This window comes from Drosophila subpulchrella, chromosome 3R (assembly GCF_014743375.2).
Source record: "Drosophila subpulchrella strain 33 F10 #4 breed RU33 chromosome 3R, RU_Dsub_v1.1 Primary Assembly, whole genome shotgun sequence".
Lineage (NCBI taxonomy): Eukaryota > Metazoa > Arthropoda > Insecta > Diptera > Drosophilidae > Drosophila > Drosophila subpulchrella.
In genome coordinates this window covers 18,857,783-18,876,834 of record NC_050609.1, presented here as the reverse complement: position 1 = coordinate 18,876,834, position 19,052 = coordinate 18,857,783, and the positions used below count along the sequence as shown (strand labels likewise).

The 19,052-nt window shown below is 44.1% G+C and overlaps 3 protein-coding genes and 1 non-coding gene across 5 annotated transcripts; all 4 read left to right on the top strand.

Moving 5' to 3' along the window:
* The first annotated feature begins 1,657 nt into the window (after positions 1-1,657).
* LOC119545872 lies at positions 1,658-1,822 on the top strand. Its single transcript, XR_005219151.1, has one exon. It is a non-coding gene; the product is annotated as a U1 spliceosomal RNA (small nuclear RNA).
* Positions 1,823-4,945: 3,123 nt separating this feature from the next.
* On the top strand, positions 4,946-10,812 carry LOC119563500. The gene is made up of 7 exons (XM_037876941.1): positions 4,946-5,130; positions 5,264-5,360; positions 7,378-7,660; positions 7,724-9,551; positions 9,614-10,086; positions 10,141-10,282; positions 10,340-10,812. The coding sequence occupies exons 1-7, from the start codon at positions 5,082-5,084 to the stop codon at positions 10,342-10,344; spliced, it is 2,877 nt and encodes a 958-aa protein (XP_037732869.1). The 5' UTR covers positions 4,946-5,081; the 3' UTR covers positions 10,345-10,812.
* A 28-nt stretch (positions 10,813-10,840) lies between these two features.
* Positions 10,841-12,509, top strand: LOC119563502 (pollen-specific leucine-rich repeat extensin-like protein 2). Its single transcript, XM_037876943.1, has 3 exons — positions 10,841-11,143; positions 11,195-11,283; positions 11,375-12,509. The coding sequence occupies exons 1-3, from the start codon at positions 10,872-10,874 to the stop codon at positions 12,187-12,189; spliced, it is 1,176 nt and encodes a 391-aa protein (XP_037732871.1). The 5' UTR covers positions 10,841-10,871; the 3' UTR covers positions 12,190-12,509.
* A 978-nt stretch (positions 12,510-13,487) lies between these two features.
* Positions 13,488-18,216, top strand: LOC119563503 (mediator of RNA polymerase II transcription subunit 15). 2 transcript variants are annotated; one of them, XM_037876946.1, is made up of 6 exons: positions 13,488-13,846; positions 14,859-15,414; positions 16,019-16,128; positions 16,206-16,568; positions 16,687-17,139; positions 17,297-18,216. In XM_037876946.1, exons 2-6 carry the CDS (start codon positions 14,874-14,876, stop codon positions 17,603-17,605), a joined length of 1,776 nt encoding a protein of 591 aa, XP_037732874.1. In that variant the 5' UTR covers positions 13,488-13,846; positions 14,859-14,873; the 3' UTR covers positions 17,606-18,216. The 2 variants fall into 2 exon arrangements, with proteins under 2 accessions (XP_037732874.1, XP_037732872.1); XM_037876944.1 differs by lacking the exon at positions 17,297-18,216 and having other exon boundaries at positions 13,491-13,846; positions 16,678-16,818.
* The last annotated feature ends 836 nt before the right edge of the window (positions 18,217-19,052 follow it).

Below are 19,052 nucleotides of genomic sequence, written 5' to 3'. Positions count from 1 at the left end.
GACCTCAAGTCCCCAATCTGCAATTCTAAAGGTTCTTTTGCATATTCAAATACCAAGCTGCCAAGAGTACAATCGAAAGGTCAGGGACCATAGAGGAAACCTTTTTTGTAACAAAACTCTATGGCCAAATCGATAGCTCATTACAATTGAACCTTTGTGGCTAGGAAATCGAACGATTACGAAACCCAAGAAAATGAAATCTAGGAAGTGGAAGAAACCGCCGCTCGACTCGTTCTTTAATTAAAGAAGAATTAACAGCTTCGCGGGGGAAAAAGCGGATTGCCGAAAATGCCGAGTCACTGCTCAAAACCACTTATGATTTCATTTAACAATTTTATCATCTAATTCAGCTTATTCTGTTTACTTTATATAGACATGCAATACCACAGAAGATTAGAGCTAAAACACAGAACATCGCTCTTAAAAACTAAAGTATCTCAGGGGCTTCCCCTTCGAAAATAGTTGTTATGATGGTCTTCTTTGTTTTGTTTTGGTTTTCGGTCTTCGGCTGGAGTATGTTTGTATGTTGTATATGATAATATGCCTACGTGCAGTTGATCCGCGACTGATTTGCAGCGGATCCAAATCCGATATCCGACTTCGGGCATCTCGCATGTCTGTGCTAATAAGCGGTGAGCATCGTGAATGACTTTATGCGGAGGGCCTGCCGTCCTCTAGCTTAAGCATTTTCAAGATCAAGGGCGTTATACGATCCGACCGGTATTCATTCATCTTCCTGCTCAGTCAAGTTTCAAATGGAGCAGGAAAACCAGAGAAGGTTGGAAATCCAAGATTATAATGCCATTGAGGAGAGCATATTTTCATAAACTATTTATATACATACATACTATTCGTAATGAATATAATATTTCGCAAAATGATAGCCAAAATACCTCATTTTTTTGGCCGAAAATTATTCAATTCAATTTTTTAAACAAAAAAAACTTATTTTTTAGCGGTTTTTCAGCCGTAATTTGGCCAAACCAACGCGCACAGCTAAAAGCCCGACTGTTTTGATCAGCTCACATCCAAGGCTAACGATCTGCACCGTTTTCGGGAAATTAATTTTTTGAACAATTTTCGCATTTTTTTTTTAAGGGGTTACATCACCTATTTTTTCGAAAAATCGACTAAAAATAAAGTTTTTAGGTTTGAACGCCAATCGATTGGGAATTTAATTACGAGATCAGCGAGGTATGGCACTCCCTATTCTGACCCTATTTCTCAAAATGATCGCCAAAATACATAGTTTTTTTGGACGAAAAATAGGTATTCAATTTTTCGATCAAAAACACTTTATTTTTTAGCGGCTTTTTAGTCGTAATTTGGCCAAACCAACGCGCACAGCTAAAAGCCTGATTGTTTTGAGCAGCTCACAACCAAGATTTCCTTGTTTAAGCTAAAAGACCTCAAAATAGTTTTTAGAGAAAAAAATTGTTATTGTGTCTTTAAATCGATTTTTCTTAAAGGCATTTAATATTTTCAGCTTAAAACATTACCATCACAAATATCTGGTTCATTTTGCACTACACTCAGTCAGAAAATCTCACCCCTAAGCAATCAGGGTAGTTTTTGTTTCTCAGCCATAGCTCACAGTAATTCCCAACTGGTTCTAGCAGCTGCCTCATAGAGATCCCAGTTTCTAGTAGAGAAAAGCATACTTACCTGGCGTAGAGGTCAACCGTGATCACGAAGGCGGTTCCTCCGGAGCGAGACTCATCCATTGCACCTCGGCTGAGTTGACCTCTGCGATTATTCCTAATGTGAATAACTCGTGCGTGTTATTTTTGGTAGCCGGGAATGGCGTTCGCGCCGTCCCGAACTTAATAATAAATGTAAATATAATAAACATCAGTATCAGTTATCAGTGTCCAACAAAAATTAGTTTAAAAATACGATTTTTCGCGTACTTGAATGGTATCTTACAACATTTTTGAGGAAAAAATTCTTTGTAAACATAACCAATTCTTAATTATATAAAATATATAATTTAAATCCCTAATTTTTTGATGATTTACATATCGAACAAAAGGTTAACGGTTGTTGACATTTTACGAGTATTATCTGCTTGCGTGTGTTGCTCATTCAATATTTTATCATATGTATAGAAATATTCGTTCCAAACGTGTTTGGGCTTCAATAAAAGCATGCTTAGTCTCCCGCAAAGCAGTTCAATGGGTCAAAGCTAGCACGGTCTCTTCTAGTTGGGTTACTTTTCCATCTGTAGGTCTTTATCTATACTTGAACTTGATATGGATGCTGGACGGTCTACGTGCGGAAGAAGAGAGGCCAAGAAGTCGAGAAGCCTTCGCCAAAAGTCAGCACTGAAAGAGTTGTAGATCTTAACTATAACTTCAACTGTTTATGCTTTGCTTTTGATATTGGTGCGATGTGTTCCGTTCGTTTATTGCCATTATAGCATCTGAGCATTTGACTCACAAATTATGGCCAGCGGTTGTGGCTGAATTGATTAGCTCGCATTCGGCTTTGGCTAGCGGTCTTTTAGCCCCTCGATAAGGTCAAGTTCATTTTCGCATGGTAGTTAGTTTGGCTTAGTTGCCCGATCTCAAAGTCTCGCTACCCCAAAGTAACTGGGGTTTCGGCCAGATTTCATGCAAAGGGAAATTGCCCAAGAGGTCAGTTGGAGGGGCCATAAAACAATTAGCCATTAGACGGGCCTTATGCGACGCACTCGGCAATCGCGGCAATTAGAGTTGGTAAATCTCGGTAACAATCTCTCCGCGGGTCACGCAACTCCGTATACCTTTGCCCCTTGATTTTGTTTATTTTGTGTGCCGGCGTGTGAACTGCCGGAAATTTCACTTTCACGAACTCAATTCTTATCCGACTTGAGATAGTTTGAAGGAAAGTACTAGTTTAAAAAGATTTGAAGTTTTATAATCCGCTTTATAATATAATATATAATATATATATATAATCCGTTTTATAATCCTTCAAATTTATGAATGATATAAAAATGATAAAATGCAGCTAATTAGCTCGCTCTTGAAATCTTGAAAATTAAAAGTTAGTCGAATGATTTACGGTTCTTACTTATAAGCGTGTTAATTGCTCAATTTCCCCTTCACGGTTGAACTTGATTGTTCTTTGGCGGTCCACTTAATTGCCATAATATGGTCTTGTTCAGACAGACTTCACTGTCAATGGTCAAGTGCAGTGCATGGCTGCCATTAACCCGCTGTACTCGAGTGTGATAAATCTGTCAAGAGATGAATAAAATACCTTTTGGCTAGCAAAAATAGAAACTGATATGATACTGATGCTAAAGTTTACATAATATCTTAATATCAAGTTATTTGTATGATATGTATAACTAATATTATTTTAGAGATAAGATATTTCGAGATCCTAACCAACGAATAGCACAATTAGTTCTTACTATTCTCAAACAATTTAACCATGTTTTTGCAAATTATGTAAAATATATGTTTGGTTTCTTCACACTTTCAGATGCACTTCAGGGGGTTAAACTCCGTCAAAGAACCGAAATGCAGTGCCAGGCATTGCAATCCACGGTCAACACGACGGGTTTCAGGTTTCCTTCTAAGCCCCTGAGCAGCCGAAACGTTGGTTTTGACACAGATATAGCTAATGTTATGGCCGTATTGGCCGATCGGGCTTGCATTTGGCATTTCGTTGGCCAAACCACCGACTTCGACTTACGGCCACCAGGTGACCTCGACTTTCAATCGCATGAGAATGTGTCTGGCATTCTTTTCGAATGTATCTTCAAGATGTTTCTCACACAGATCGCGATACGCACCTGAAATCGAGAATTACATGCCGATAGGCATCGCGGGAATAACAATTGCGAATGAGATGCATTTTCGGCGAGATATACGAGCTTTACATCTCGGCAGGCTCACATCAATTAACCCGCAATTACAATAGAATTTAATCATGTGCCTGCTAGCCCACGTAAAGTAGCCGGCCAAAGGGGGTTAAGCGATGGGGCCGAGCAAAAGGGGCGTATTAATAACCGCGCTAAGTTCAAGAACATCGTTGATGGTTATTGTCATAGTTTTGCCGCGGCACTCTGTAATTAAATCTGCGGATTGCAATCGATTATACATAAGTATGTTTGAGGCAGTTGCGCGTGGTGAAGGTTTCGCCTGGTCAGTGAGTGAGTGACTTGATAAATTGTTATGGGTCTAACACATGTAATTTCCTTCCTTTCTGTCAATTTAAGATAATAAGTTGAAGGCGAATGTACTAATATTTCATGGGAGGCCAATCTTGATTGTTAAGTTTGCTGTTACAAGCAATAGGTTTGATATGAAATAAAGTGATATGGATACCCAATACTGAACTTTCAGATGTACTGACTTAACCAATCCGTTGATTCTTCATTATTAATTTGGTGTTTATTATTGTCAAATAATTGGTAAGAGCTTCCTTAAAATTATTTATTCTAAAAAAAAATTTGTTACCAAAGCTTTTTAAAAATTTAAAAAAAAAAATACCTCTAAAAATACTTATAAGTAATAGCAAATAAAAAGAAATATACTAATTTTTATCCCAAATCAATTGAATTCAATTTTGAACTTGCTGCTTTTGAAAAGTAACGGCCTGTAAATGTTAAGACTTAACAGTGACAGGTAGCAGAGACACCTCACATCACAGCCGAGACACAACCCATCATTTTGATTCCCTTGGAGTTGGAAACATATATATATTTATTTTTACTCAGAAAATATCTATATACTAAGGCAAGTGGGATTTTAAATCTTCCTTACTTAAGTGTCTCTTAAGATTGCGCAAAAATTGCATCAGTTGCGGAGACTCCTAGTGTTTAATTGGGTTCTTAGTTATTCAAAAATACATTTTCATAAAATAGCGATACTAGCGATATATCGTCTAAAAAGTATCACGATATTTATTTTTGTTCAGCAAATATCGATGTATGATACCTTTGTATATTTTCCATCCCTGGTTAAATTTGTAGCTGCAATTGCATTTCCAATATTCATTATAAACCCGTCGTTATACCCGTCGTAATCGCAAACAGAGGATCGAAACTAACTCCCCCGACTCTAGAGAAGTACAGTGAAACCGGGAACATGGACAGAGCAGGCCTTGTGGCCCTTTTGGCACTTTGCTGCGCCTTCGGTGAGTGCTAATGGCGTCGTTACAGGGGACTGAGATAATAGTTTAGTCATAGCTAATTGCGTATTCGCACTGGGCACTCTACACTCTGTGCCCCCGACTTATCGACTCTTTGTTTGTCTTCCGCTTTTCCCAGGCTTCTTCGCCGCTGCCACGCCCATCGGGGGCGATCAAAAACTCCTGGGAGCCAGTAAGTGCACCTGGGGCCCTTCGTACTGGTGTGGAAACTTCAGGTGAGTGGGGTGGCTAACGGGAAAACCGGATAAAACGCTTGGTCATCGGAGACCCCCGCGGAAAAGTTCTCGAAGGGGAGCCGCTAACCCCTTTTAACCCCTCTCCTATCGCGTTATTTTTACGGCCCGTCTCATTTGTCCATTGTTTGCGGTTCAGACTCCTTTGTTTTTGTTTTCCTGCCGATAAGCCTATCACTCGGATCGAATCGGACTGTGCTCTATATGGCTCTATTAGTTGATAACCCCTGTTATTGCAAACTTAACACTAGCGTCGCTCTATTTGCCCTCTCTTTTTCGTCAGTGGACTGTGAGAAAAACAACCCTGATCCCATTTTTGAACTAAAATGATTTGGAATATAGAAAACCTTATCAGTTTTTCTTTCTTTCTGCTGTAAAGATTATTTTTATCAATTTCCAATCGGACCAATTATTTCGAAAACACAGGTTCAAGGGCAAATATTGTTTTAATTACTTTAAGAAGGTATATATCACCTGGCGCAATCATTTGCAACTATTTTCTCTTAGTGTATTTTTCGCAACGCTCTCTTTTCACATATCCTCCCATGTTTCTGCATTCCCTTTGTCTTCGCATTCGCTTTAAATCAAATTAACAAAATGCAGACAGACGAAACTTTTCAGACAGATGGGGGGAAAACTTTATCGCCATGATTATGTGCATGAGTAATACCAAAGTTCTGATCATTCCGAATCGCGCCTCCTCTTCCCTTTTTCCCTTCACCGCGAAGTAAAGCGCCTGATTGGTTTATATATCATCGTAAAATGTGGTGTTGTAAGCGGCAACAGTTGTTTCTTATCAACAGATTCTGACTAATCCCACAGGTATATAATGAATACAGGGGAACATCCAAAAGTGCAATTAGTAAATATATCATCCCAAAATAACCACACTTGAAATTCCTTATCTAACTTCTAGTAATGGAAACCCCACCTCTAAATACGATTTCAAGTGAGAACTCGCCTACTTGGTCGATGTTTAGAGGTCCCACTGTATTTGTGTAACATTGAGTTCAAGTTACAAACAGCCTCTTTGTGGATTTCTTAATTAATAGAATAAAAACAATTTGTAGGCTACTGAAAACATTTGTTAAGCACCCATCGCTTATCACTGGTCATAATCCTTTGTTTATTGATTGATTTACACACAATTTCTGGCTCTTAACTGTTTCTTTGTTTGTCAATTAACGGCGAAAAAGTGTAGAGCCACGAAAATTAAAAACGTCGCCATTGCAGAAATTTCGAAAAACAATATCTGTGAATGCGCAGGCAAGTGAATATTGTATATACGTGGATACGTCCAGATATATCATACATATCAACTGTTTATTTCCGTGCTTATCTTGCTGTTTTTTGCTTTCTAGACGCTTTTGTTTGGTATTCCTGGTGGTTCCAACACAGAGATCTTTTGATGGTAGTAGAAATTAGCACTTTTCCGATCGAATCATATAAGTGGATTGAAATTGGATAAATTCATTTAGATGGTGTATAGTAAATTGTTTTGGTTTGCTATCGGAATTTAAAAAGCTTTAAAGAAATTCTTGTTCAAGAAAGTTTGGACTATCAGCATTTTTTTGAGTGGGTACCAAGACGTTCCGTCTCGAAAAGTTCAAGCTCTTGTAGAGATTATTATTAAAAGCCCAAGCTCATAAATCCCACATGACTAATGGAAAATTAACAGTCATTAATGAATAGTTACTGACTATAACTATAACTTATAGTTATTCGCATCCTGTTTGTATTTACTTTTATCCAATTCCATACCCCCTGAGAGTCACAATCATGTGAGCTGCTGGTGCGTTCTAAAAGAGACTAGGGTTCCTCCCTTTTAAGTGGACTCTGATCTTCGCTGACTCGTCTCGGTCACTCGATTACGAATGCGGGTCATTTGATCCAAGCGGTGGCATTCTGCACGATCAGCTTACAAACCGACTGTATTTGGTTTTCATAATGGTTTATCGTTTCGCTAAGGGGAAATTCCTAATATCTCTTTTTTCTACAGTAACTCCAAGGAATGTCACGCCACTCGCCACTGCATCCAAACCGTTTGGGAGACCCAACAAGTCCCCGTGGACACGGACTCAATCTGCCAGATATGCAAGAATATGGTAGCCCAGGCCCGTGATCAGCTGAAGAGCAACGAGACCGAGGAGGAGCTCAAGGAGGTCCTCGAGGGCTCCTGCAAGCTGATTCCCATCAAGCCGGTCAAGAAGGAGTGCATCAAGGTGGCCGATGACTTCCTGCCCGAGTTGGTCGAGGCCCTAGCCTCCCAAATGAATCCCGATGTAAGTTTAGACAAAGCACCGCCAGCAATCCCTTACTGATGTATTATCTTTTTGAACCCTCAGCAAGTTTGCTCTGTTGCCGGACTTTGCAACAGTGCCCACATCGATGAATTGTTCAGGAAGGGCATTCAGTCGGGACTTGATGGAACCGCCCAGGACGAAGATGACACCTCCGAAGAGACCGAGTTGACCTGGCAGCCCAATCAACTCTCCTGCGGTAACTGCAACATGCTTTCCCGCATGATGCACTCCAAGTTCGAGGCCGCCAATCGCGATGATATGGTGGAAACGATGCTCCATATGTGCGGATCCCTGTCCAGCTTCTCCGATGCCTGTGCCAACATTGTACTCACCTATTTCAATGATATCTACGACCATGTCAGCAAGCATCTGACCTCGGATGCCGTATGCCACGTGTCCGGAGTGTGCGCCTCCAGATACCACCAGCACGAGGAGGACAAGCAGCCGAAAGAAGCCTTGGTGGCCCTGGATGCTGGCGATGACATTCCCTGCGAGCTGTGCGAACAGCTGGTGAAGCATCTGCGCGATGTTCTCGTGGCCAACACCACGGAGACCGAGTTCAAGCAGGTTATGGAAGGGTTCTGCAAGCAGTCGAAGGGATTCAAGGATGAGTGCCTAAGCATCGTGGACCAGTATTACCATGTTATCTATGAGACTTTGGTCAACAAGCTGGATGCCAATGGAGCCTGCTGCATGATCGGCATTTGCCAGAAGCAATCTGCCTCGTCGAAGAATGATGCTCCCATCATGCCGCTGCTGCCTGTTATTGAGCCCGCCCAGGTGAAGATCACCATCGAGAAGCTGGAGAAGCACGAGAGGAAGCAGCTGGGCGCCAGCGAGCCCAAGTTCAGCCAGCAGGAGATAATGGACATGCAGCTGCCCATCGACCACCTCATGGGTGCCGCTAACCCCGGAGCATTGGTGGAGGGCGGAGAGCTCTGCACCCTCTGCGAGTACTTGCTGCACTTCATCCAAGAGACCCTGGCCACCCCGGCCACCGATGATGAGATCAAGCACTCCGTTGAGAACATCTGCACCAAACTGCCTTCGGGAGTCGCCGGTCAGTGCCGCAACTTCGTAGAGATGTATGGCGATGCTGTGATTGCTCTGCTTGTCCAGGGACTGAATCCTCGTTCCGTGTGCCCCTACATGCAGATGTGCCCGAAGAACCTGCCCAAGAAGGACGACGTCGAAGTGTTCCATCCCGTACCAATCAGCGATGAACAGGATTCCCCCACTTGCCCGCTGTGTCTCTTTGCCGTCGAGCAGGCCCAGATGAAGATCCGCGACAACAAGTCGAAAGACAACATCAAGAAGGTTCTGGGTGGCCTGTGCTCCCCTCTGCCCAAAAAGCTAAAGGAAGAGTGCGTGGACTTTGTGAACACCTACTCCAACGAGCTGGTCGACATGCTGATCACAGACTTCAAGCCTCAGGAGATTTGCGTGGAATTGAAGCTCTGCGAGAAGAGCACGGATGCTCTCAGCGACTTGGGCATTGCTCTGGAGGACGATGTTGATGGTGAGGACAAGTCAAGCAGCGAGGAGATCAGCTCCAACGACATCGAGTCCCTGGAGGAACTGCCCATTCAGTTTGCTTTCGACGAAGGATTCAGCGCCGCTCCCAACTGTCTGATCTGCGAGGAGTTGGTCAAGGAGTTGGAGAAGCGCGTGGGCAAGCACCCCACCAAGGACAGCATTAAGCAGATCCTGGAGCAGTCCTGCGACAGGATGAAGAAACCATTGGCCGGAAAGTGTCACAAGGTCATCGACAAGTACGGCGACCAGATTGCCAATCTGTTGCTCAAAGAAATGGACCCCAAGCTGATCTGCACCGAGTTGGGAATGTGCATCTTGGCTGATATAGATGATCGTGAGTTTTTATGTCTGTGCAATACCCTTTTCCATATTAATACAAATTATTTTCAAATGTAGTTGAGGTGGATGAGGCCTTAAAGTACGACGTGATTGCCGTGCCCCATCAGGACAACAAGGCGTCCAGCATTAACGAGCCGCCTACCTGCGTCCTCTGCGAGTTCATCATGACCAAACTGGAGGCCGACCTGAAGAACAAGACCAAACAGGACGACATTAAGAAGGCGATTGTGGCGGTCTGCAACCGCCTGCCAGCCACCGTTCGCAAGCAGTGCGATGCCTTCGTAGACGGATATGCCTCTGCGGTCCTTAAACTGCTGAGCGATGTGCCGCCCAAGGAGGCGTGCCAGAAACTGGAGCTCTGCTTCAGCGTGGCCGTCACCGACGAGGTGGTGGAGTGTGGTGTGTGCCATGGAGTGTCCCAGGCTCTGTTGCCCTTCCTGCGCGAGAAGAAGGATGAGGCAAAGGACGTGACCCCCATGCAGATGACATCGCTGGCTTGCGAGAACTTGCCAGCCAAGTACTACAAGATTGTAAGGCTATATATTTCTTTATAACACCCAAATCTTTAATTATCTATTTTTTAGTGCTCTGAGATGATCTCCATCTATGGCATCAGTTTTAAGAACTTGGCCCAGCGATCCTATGTGGATCAGTCGCATGTCTGCGCCGAGATTGGAAAGTGCTTCGATAGCGAGAAGTCTTCGCTGGCCTTTGCCAGAATTTCAGGTACACAGTCCTGTAGAGCCCCAAAAAATATCACTATAACTTTACTCTCTTCCACAGCTTAAGTGATGCGCTGTGATGTGCGTGAGAGACGAGGATGAGGAAGAGGATTAGCAGAAGGTTAGATAAGGAGGAGGCAACTGATCCAACGCTTTATATATGCATATACCTTTACATATATCTGTTTACATTCTATAACGATTTATTGTAAATGAAACATATTTACTTACTTTTCGTTTCCGTACCCTGGTTTTTGGCTCTAAATTTGTTAGGAGAATTTGTGATGAAACTGATTTTATAAACGCACTCAAACCCCGGCTGAAGAAAAGTGAAACTTAACTAAAACGAAAACTTACACTAAGCAGTAACCTAACGTACTTTCAATATACGAATTAGCGAAATCCACAAGCCACTAACTTTGTATCGATATCCCCATCTGTCCGAAGTCAGCTGAGCAGTGTGTAGTTTAAGATATCAAAGAAAACTGTGTAAAATACGAACATTGATCTTATAAATCATAAAGAAAACTAAAACGACAAAGCAGCACATTATTGAAAATTCTCTGGATGCGTGTATATATTTCCTAGCTGATATGTTCGAGAATTCCCTGTTGATTATCAAGCCGGACTATCTGCACAAGCGGCGTCCGGTGCTTCTGAAGTTGCTGGCTGAGGGATTCCAGCTGCAGGGCAATCGCAGGATTGCCTTTTCGCCGGAAACTGCGGCCGAGTTCTATGCGGATTATGCCGATGAGAAGGGCTTCATGCTGGAGGTCATCCTCCTTTCGAAGGGTGTTTCCGAGGCCTTCATAGTTACCAAGGAGAACGCCGTGCAGGAGCTGCTCAACATCATGATTTGTTACTTGTGAGTCTGGGATTGTATGGTTTCCTCTTACTGTTAAGATTGCTTCTTTAGTGGCTCTGCATCGGAACTGGAACGGAATATCCATGTCACCAAAAATAGTTACAGCGTTGCTCGTGAGATCAACTTTATTTTTCCCAACTGTGAGTAGGATGTTAATGATATACAATGCGGTTTTATAAATCACAATCCTACATGGTATTTCGATATTTTATTACCATTTACTATTCCCAGATATCCATGAGCCCCACCAGATGTTCGACCACAACAACTTCTGCAATCGGCCCATGCTAAAGCCGCTTATGCAGGAGATCTACGACATTATGCAGAACGTGGACTGCAGCCAGGAGAACTGGAAGGTGCGCCTGTCCGACTACCTGGTGCGCAGCAACCCGAAGATGCCGCAGGTCAGCAACCAGTGTCAGCAGCGACCGGACGTGGGCATCCAGGACAAGTCGCAGCAGACCACCATGACCTATGCCCCGATGCCGAGTGCGAGGGGTGCTCAGCCCCGGGCCAAGAAGACCCAGAGCACCAGCTCGCCCTTGTCCTCCTCATCGCCGCACTCCTCGATGCTGCTCTCGTCCAGTTCGTGTGTCACCTGTGGCGGATTCGAGAGGACCGAGCCTTGCATCTCGGAATTGGATCTCAACAAGCGAGTGGAACCGCACGATGAGGAGAAAGTCTGTGTGGAAGAGGAGATCCTGTGGAAGGAGGTGGTTGTCTACGAGGAAATCCAGCCGGAGGAGGAGGAACAGGAAAGCAAGGAGACCAAGTTCGAGATGGAGGAGGAGCACGAAGGCGAGGCGGGTGGTTCGGATGCGGAGTCAGACAGGAGTGTCCATGATGTAGCACCGCCGCCTGCTCAAGATGAGGAATCGGATGCGGGTGAAAAGGCTGCTGGGGAGCCAGCAGAAGCTGCTCCGGCTCCAGAAGTGGTTCCGCCCGCAGAAGAGGCTCCACCCGCGCCAGAGGCTGCTCCTCCGGCCCCAGAAGCTCCTCCAGCCGCTGAGGAGGCTCCGCCAGAGGAAGCTCCGCCCGCAGAATAAGTTCAGGTCTCTAGTGCACCTGTTGCCCCATCGTTTGTTTGTTGAAGCATAGAAAAAATGTACTGAAATGCGCGCAATTCCAGCAACACCACATCCATTGCACCAGTGAAACCACCTTCAAATGGCAATTGCGCACTCGCAGAATTTCGGAAGGGGGTTCTGTAGTTTTTTATGCCTCCCCAAAAAGTGCATCCCACACGGCAGCAACGTCAACAGGAGCAACAGCTTTTTAGCCCCCAACTTCCCGCATTTTTTTCGCCCTTTCAAGTGCCCAATAAAAAATTGTAGAGAAATAAAACAAACAATGGAATCAAATTAAATTTATGGGCCAACTTTCGATGTGAAAGTGTGCGCTGCATGTGGCACACTTTTCGCGATGCAAAGAGTCCTGCAATGTGGCTGCAATTAACCCAATTATAGGGATAACAATAGGCTTTGTAAGGGCTAATTGCAGTAAATTGGCGTTTTATCGATCTACGCGTTATTGTTAGTAGCTCTAATTAGTGGTGTTAGGTTGCAAACAAATCATTAGTATTATTTATGAAGTCATTTCATTTAATAAAAAATCAATAAATAAAACTTACAATGTTCATACGAAAGCAATAATTCATATTTGGAGAACCATGACAATAACAAGAAGAAGCCTATGAACTTTGCCTTTCGGGACATAGGTGTTAACATACCTTACGCAGGTGAGTGCCTTGAACTGGGCTAACCAAACAGGCGTCTAAGCTATGCACAGTGGTTTAAATAATAAGGTTTGAATATTTTTTTAACAAATATGTATTTCTATAAAGTTTCCAAAAAGTATGATACCTTAATAATTAAATGAACTTAGGTTAGGTCTTTCTAATCTTTATAAAACCGAAAAGAGATATTGAAACTGACTGTCAAAGTATCAATAGTTTCTTTGTCATCCCAGGCTTTTAGTATGTCGACATAGCACTTCTGCAGTTTTTGTATATGTTCTTCAGGTCTTTCAAATACCTTTTATATAGGGTTTTATATACTATCCTTACCACTGTGGCCCCTTGAGCCACCTCATCATTTGATATTGCGAAATGTTGTTGGTGTTGCAGTTGATGTTGTTGCGGTGGTGTGTTTCAATGCCGGACCGTTCCCTCGTTCCACTGTTCCCAGCACTACCACCACCGGAACAGTGGTAGTGGAATGGGGGTGGGGAGAAAAGGACAGAGAGAGAGAGAGAGCGAGAGCAAAAGCTTTCTCTACCGCTCGGACGCCGTGAGGTATGCAATGCTTTTCGCCTTGCGAATCGTACCGCTTCCGCTTTTTGTCGCAAAAGCAAAAGCAAGTCGACAGTCGGTATCTGTCTGCCTGCGCTCTGCTCGCATCCCACATCCTGCATCCCACGTCCTGCGTCCTGCCGCCCTCCAAAAATAACAAATAATTACTCAAAATAATAATATTTCCAGGGGTGTGAGGCCGCGGAGCTTTCGCGTCGACGTCGAGCCAAAAAAGTGGCAGAGAAGAGAAGTGAATCGGTTTCGTTTTCGCAATACATACACAAACAATAGGCGCTGGGAAGTAGACGACGGCGAATCCTTGGCGGCTCAGCATTTCCACCGAATTCGCGTCGAGGAAAAGCGGAAAATCGGAAAAGCAGCAGCTACCATTTTCGTATTGATTTTCAAGTGTGGTAAGCGCAAATCGCAGCGAAAACGAAAGAAAATGCGGTAAAACACGGGAAAAACCCCACGAACTGGCAGTGAAAATGCGAAAGAAAATGTCAACGGCCAGGCAAACGAAAAGGGGCGGTGGTGGGTTAAGGAAGTGCTAAGAAGTGCCCTAAAACAGGCATAAAATTGCCGTCAAAAGCTAAAAATAGTCAAGTGATATAGTGCAGTGTCGGCAGAAAAAGGTGGGAAAAGTTCAAACTCAAGAGTAGTGGCTAAATTATAGCGCGCTTAAAAATAAATCCGGGCAGACACGGAAAACCCTCAAACCCAAAAAAGCTGAAGAAGCAGAAGAGGAAGCCCGAAGAAACGGAAGAGGAAGAAGCGGCCGGCATACACACACAACCACAAGGGGGTGGCAAGTCCAACAGTCCGAGACTTGGGTTGGGAAAAGCTCAAGTCACAAATTTTTGCGCAAGGGCAGGCCGAGTCAAACCGAGTCGAGTGCTTTTCCCCCCTAAAAGGGGGTGTCTCTGCCGCAGTCGACGCTGGCGAAATTTCGCAACACTCGCACAATCGCCCACCACACTCCCCCACAATTCACCGTTAGGGGTGGCATTGCTGGGGTTCCGGGAACGGAATGGGATTGGGACGATAGGACATACGAAAAGACTAACGGTGATTGGAATACCCTTGCAGACCCAGAGATCCCAGGGGTGTATTCCGATTAATATCATTACAGATCATTTAAAAGTTGTGATTTCAATTTATTTAAAACCATTTTTAGTATTAGGGTTAAATACTATATATAGTTTAAAATTCAGCAAATTAAAAAATATTATACTACATATGTAGTTCCATCCATATATTTCGATCCAAGACTAATTTAGTATTTACTAGAATATACATAATAATATAAAAGGAACTATGGGAATGCCAAAAAAAATCTGGTTCTAGAGTTGTGTAAATTCAAGGGTATATGTGTGGAAAAAATACTTATATTTAATTGTTAAATTATTGTCATACAATTTCTAGAACGGCGCCGTTAACATGGACAAGATGACGGTTGCCCAGAAGAACGCATATCTCGAGGCCCACATGGCGGTGCAGCAGCAAATGGCCCAGGCGGCGATTCAGTTCAAACAGCAACAGACTTCGCAGCAGCAGAACTCCCCCACGGCCAACAACAACAACAACAGTCAGAACAACGGCAACATGCAACAGCAACAGCAGCAGCAGCAGCAACAACAGCAGCAACAGCAGCAGCAACAACAGCAGCAGCAACACTACGCGGCCACCATAAAGGTGCCGCAGATCAGTTCCTCCAGCGTGGCAGCTGCGGCGGCGGGGGAGAGCACCTTCACGGTTCCGGACGACGGAATGGGGTTCGAGGGGGGCGTCAGGGTCCTCCAGAGCCTGGGCACCTGGTCGGCGGCCGAGCAACTGACCTACAACATCCCCAAGCCCAACCTCATCCCCTTCACAGAGCCCTACGTCGAGGGGGGCTCCATGCACCCCGCCAGCCGACTCAAGGCCCTGCAACAGGTGCAGCAGGCATCCTCGGGGGTGCGCAAGACGAATCCCTCAAAGTGTGAGTACTGCATTGGTATTTTTTCAAGAGGTTTATGATAACAAACAGTTATATGCCGGCTTCTAAGAATAAGAATTCAACCATTTTATTTCACCAACGAATTCATCCATTAAATTCACCAATGAATACCATTCAACCATTTTATTTCACCAACGAATTCATCCACTAAATTCCCCAATGAATACATTCATTTAAACTCATAAACTATAAGTCGTTTGTCACGGATTTCGAACCTAATCCTAGTTTACTGACTTATTCATAGTTGAAAAAATAGAAATAAATTCACCAATGATAACTCAACAACGACAATTCACTGAGTCAGTTATGAGTAAACTTAATATGAATCAGTACATAGGAACATGACAAATACTCATCTATGGCAATTAACCATTAAATTCTGGACTGATAAATCAGGCACTAGTGAATCAAATTTTACCAATGACATTTTGATGATGGGAATTCACCAACTAATTCAATGTTGATTATATAAGGAATGAATTAAGTCACAAGGATTTGGTGATGCATTTAAGAAAAACTAAAAAGCCTTTAGGAATTTAATTATTATTATTATTATTGAGAATTAACAATAATTCCCTTTTTCCAGCCACCAACAAGGCATTCGAGTGCACGGTCTGTGGCAAAGGACTCGCCCGCAAGGACAAGCTGACCATCCACATGCGCATCCACACCGGCGAGAAGCCCTATATTTGTGAAGTATAAGCTGCCCTCGAGCCCCTGCGACCGCCAGCGCCCCTCAATCGCTAACCCTCGCTCTCGAATCCCCGTTTCAGGTGTGCAATAAGGCGTTCGCCAGGCGGGACAAACTGGTGATCCACATGAACAAGTTCAAGCACGTGACGCCCACGAACATTGCGCCACTGGGCAAGCGGCTGAACAACATGGTGAAGAAGAAGGAGCAGCCGGATCCCCCGCCGGAGGACAACAAGCAGAGTCTGGAGCTGCAGCTGCAACAGCAGGCGGTCCAGGTGGCCGCCCAGAACATAATAGTGCAATCCGCTCAGGGGGCGCCGACGTCCATTCCCGGCATCATCATACCGCATCACCAGCAGCAGCTCTCCTGGACATGCGAGCTGTGCGGCAGGATGTTCTCGAGTCGGGACGAGTGGTCCATTCACGCCAAGAGTCATCTGGAGGTGAGAAGATGTCGGTAGACACTCCTGGCTGGGAATGAGCCAAGGATGCACTTCTGGTTGCCTTCAAACAGATTTAACCGAGTTGTTTTACCTCTACTCCAAACTGTAGTATTGACAGCCGGAACGGCTAGTCGCAGAGTCAACAAAACCAGCAGCAGCAGCAGCGGCGGCAGGAGTCATTGCTAAGACCACCAGCAGCAACAGCAACAATAATCGCAGCTACCAAATGGATGCTAATCAAAACCAAATTCAGATGGAGGCCCAAGCACGCAAGCAGAAGATAATCATACAAAACCAGATGATACTCAATGCCAGTCACCAGCAGCAGCAGCAGCAGCAGCAGCAGCAACATCCTCCACAGCAGCAACACCAACAGCAGCAGCAGCAGCAACAGCAGCAGCAGCAGCAACATGTGGCCCATGGGAAGAAGGCAGCCAGAAAACACCAGCAACATCTACAGCAGCAACAGCAACAGCAGCAGCCACAGCAGCAGCAGCAACAACAGACCAGTGCGCCTATGTACAATAACAATAGTAGTAGCAACCACAACGGCAACAACCAAAGCCAAGAAGTAACTACCTATTAAAACCAGACTGAAAACCCCACAGCCACAGCCACAGCCACAGCAACACCAACAGCCAACAGCAACATTGAACACCAAAAATCTGACCATTTCCGCATTCTGTATTCTGTTACCCTTCCGTTTACCCCTCTCCCTGCGAATCCAGGTGTCCGTGCCGGTGTCGCACATCATTGCCAATTCGCCAACGGCGGCCACCTACATGCAGGCCCAGTTGAGCGAGCACGCCAGCAACATGCAACACGGCATGCCCATTGTCACCTACAATGGCAACCAGTATTGCGTGATCACCAGGGCCCCGGATCTGGACGTGGAGGCGATGCAGAAGCCTCTGGACTACGGCCATGCAGCCGGCGGAGCCACCAACATCATAGTAATGTCGCCCATGCAACTGCTGCCCCCGCAGCAGCAGCAGCAGCAGCAACAGCAGCAGCAGCAACAGCCGCAGCAACAGTAAACACCATCGAAGAGAAAGGCTTTCCCAGCCTACCAGCTATAAATACAAATTGTAAATAAAGTCTTAAGCAGCCGAGAGCGAACCTAAGTATATGTTTAGCCACAACACTACCCAGCAAAACCAAAGTTTGTAAATGTCAGTTTATAATGCATAGTTCCCCGTGTCAGCAAAGTCCGCTCGAGATCGAAATCAAATGTAGTGTAAGCAACCTAACATATCCCCCCGCAGAACGTATATAGTACCCCCATCTTACCCGTAAGACAGCCACCACTGAGATATATGTAGAGATGCCGTCTCGATGCAGTCTTCAGACACCGACCCTCCAAAGTAGCGTCCCCACATAGACCCATACTCAAACCCAGCGTGTATGATATTTGATGTGTTTCTATGGCATTGTTTGTACATTAAGCTAATTACTTACTCCAATTACGTCTTCGACTAAAACGCAACTTGGGAGGTAAACCAAAAAAAACAAAAATACAACAAATAATGGATTGAAAAACCAAAGTAGCAGTAGTAGTGTCCATCAGCAAAGCTCCCCACACATCCCCACTCGATTCCAATGGCAAACCATGTAAAGATCAAGCGAAAATAAATTTAATTTAATTAAATAAAATCGAAGGAGTCTTTAAAAGGGTTCTGTATTATGGAAACTATAACTAGGGGTTGACCAAATTTTAAAAATATTAGTTATTGTTCTTATCTACATGAATTTAAGTGTTGTTTTCATAATATTTATAAAAATGAATTATCCATTTCTTCTTTATATTTCAGCAAATACTTTATAGCTTTAAATAATTTTGTTTAGTGTGTTATTTATGTCATTCTTTCGTATAAACCAGCGACACTCGCAGAATAATGAGCCCCTCGCTGATTTAAATCTTGTAATGTTACGTATACGCAGCGTTGGCCATACTGGGCATCATTCAAGTGACACTCACTTGTAGCCAAAAGTTCCCGAATTGAAGCCATTAAAGCACCCAATAATTGGCGGCTGTTGTCGTTTATTATTCTTGGCCGGCCAACTTTGGCGGCATTCTCGCTTTTTGGTCCATACAGACAGGCCAAAAGCCTAGTAAAAACCAAAACATTTGGTCAACGCTGAGCTCACGAAAATCAACTTTTCGTTCCAAAAGTGAAAAATGCCGCGATTTGACCTTAGATGGAAACTCGTCTCTGCCGCAGCGCAGTCAGCGTCGCAGCCGCCGTCAACGCTGCATTGGCGGCAAATAAATTTCTGCCTCGAAATGCTGTTTGTGTTTGTTGTTAATAATACAAGTCACTCGAAGAGTTTTCAGATGGGTATAATGAATTTATAAGAAACCTTAGAAACAACTTGTGTCACAAAAACCACATAACTCAATAGATTTAAAAAATATGGTTGCATACTTTTAGACACCTTTATAGTAATTTCAGAAACAACATCAATAACATATGATAAGATATA

What these genes read in the sequence shown, in the direction of transcription:
- LOC119563503 (XM_037876946.1), top strand. Translation starts at nt 14,874, where the DNA reads ATGGACAAGATGACGGTTGCCCAGAAGAACGCATATCTCGAGGCCCAC. An exon ending in AGAAGCCCTATATTTGTGAA is followed by an intron (nt 16,129 to 16,205) that starts GTATAAGCTGCC and finishes TCCCCGTTTCAG; the next exon opens with GTGTGCAATAAGGCGTTCGC. An exon ending in ACGCCAAGAGTCATCTGGAG is followed by an intron (nt 16,569 to 16,686) that starts GTGAGAAGATGT and finishes TAGTATTGACAG; the next exon opens with CCGGAACGGCTAGTCGCAGA.
- LOC119563502 (XM_037876943.1), top strand. Translation starts at nt 10,872, where the DNA reads ATGTTCGAGAATTCCCTGTTGATTATCAAGCCGGACTATCTGCACAAG. An exon ending in AACATCATGATTTGTTACTT is followed by an intron (nt 11,144 to 11,194) that starts GTGAGTCTGGGA and finishes TTGCTTCTTTAG; the next exon opens with TGGCTCTGCATCGGAACTGG. An exon ending in CAACTTTATTTTTCCCAACT is followed by an intron (nt 11,284 to 11,374) that starts GTGAGTAGGATG and finishes TACTATTCCCAG; the next exon opens with ATATCCATGAGCCCCACCAG.
- LOC119563500 (XM_037876941.1), top strand. Translation starts at nt 5,082, where the DNA reads ATGGACAGAGCAGGCCTTGTGGCCCTTTTGGCACTTTGCTGCGCCTTC. An exon ending in CTTGGCTGATATAGATGATC is followed by an intron (nt 9,552 to 9,613) that starts GTGAGTTTTTAT and finishes TTTCAAATGTAG; the next exon opens with TTGAGGTGGATGAGGCCTTA. An exon ending in CAGCCAAGTACTACAAGATT is followed by an intron (nt 10,087 to 10,140) that starts GTAAGGCTATAT and finishes TCTATTTTTTAG; the next exon opens with TGCTCTGAGATGATCTCCAT.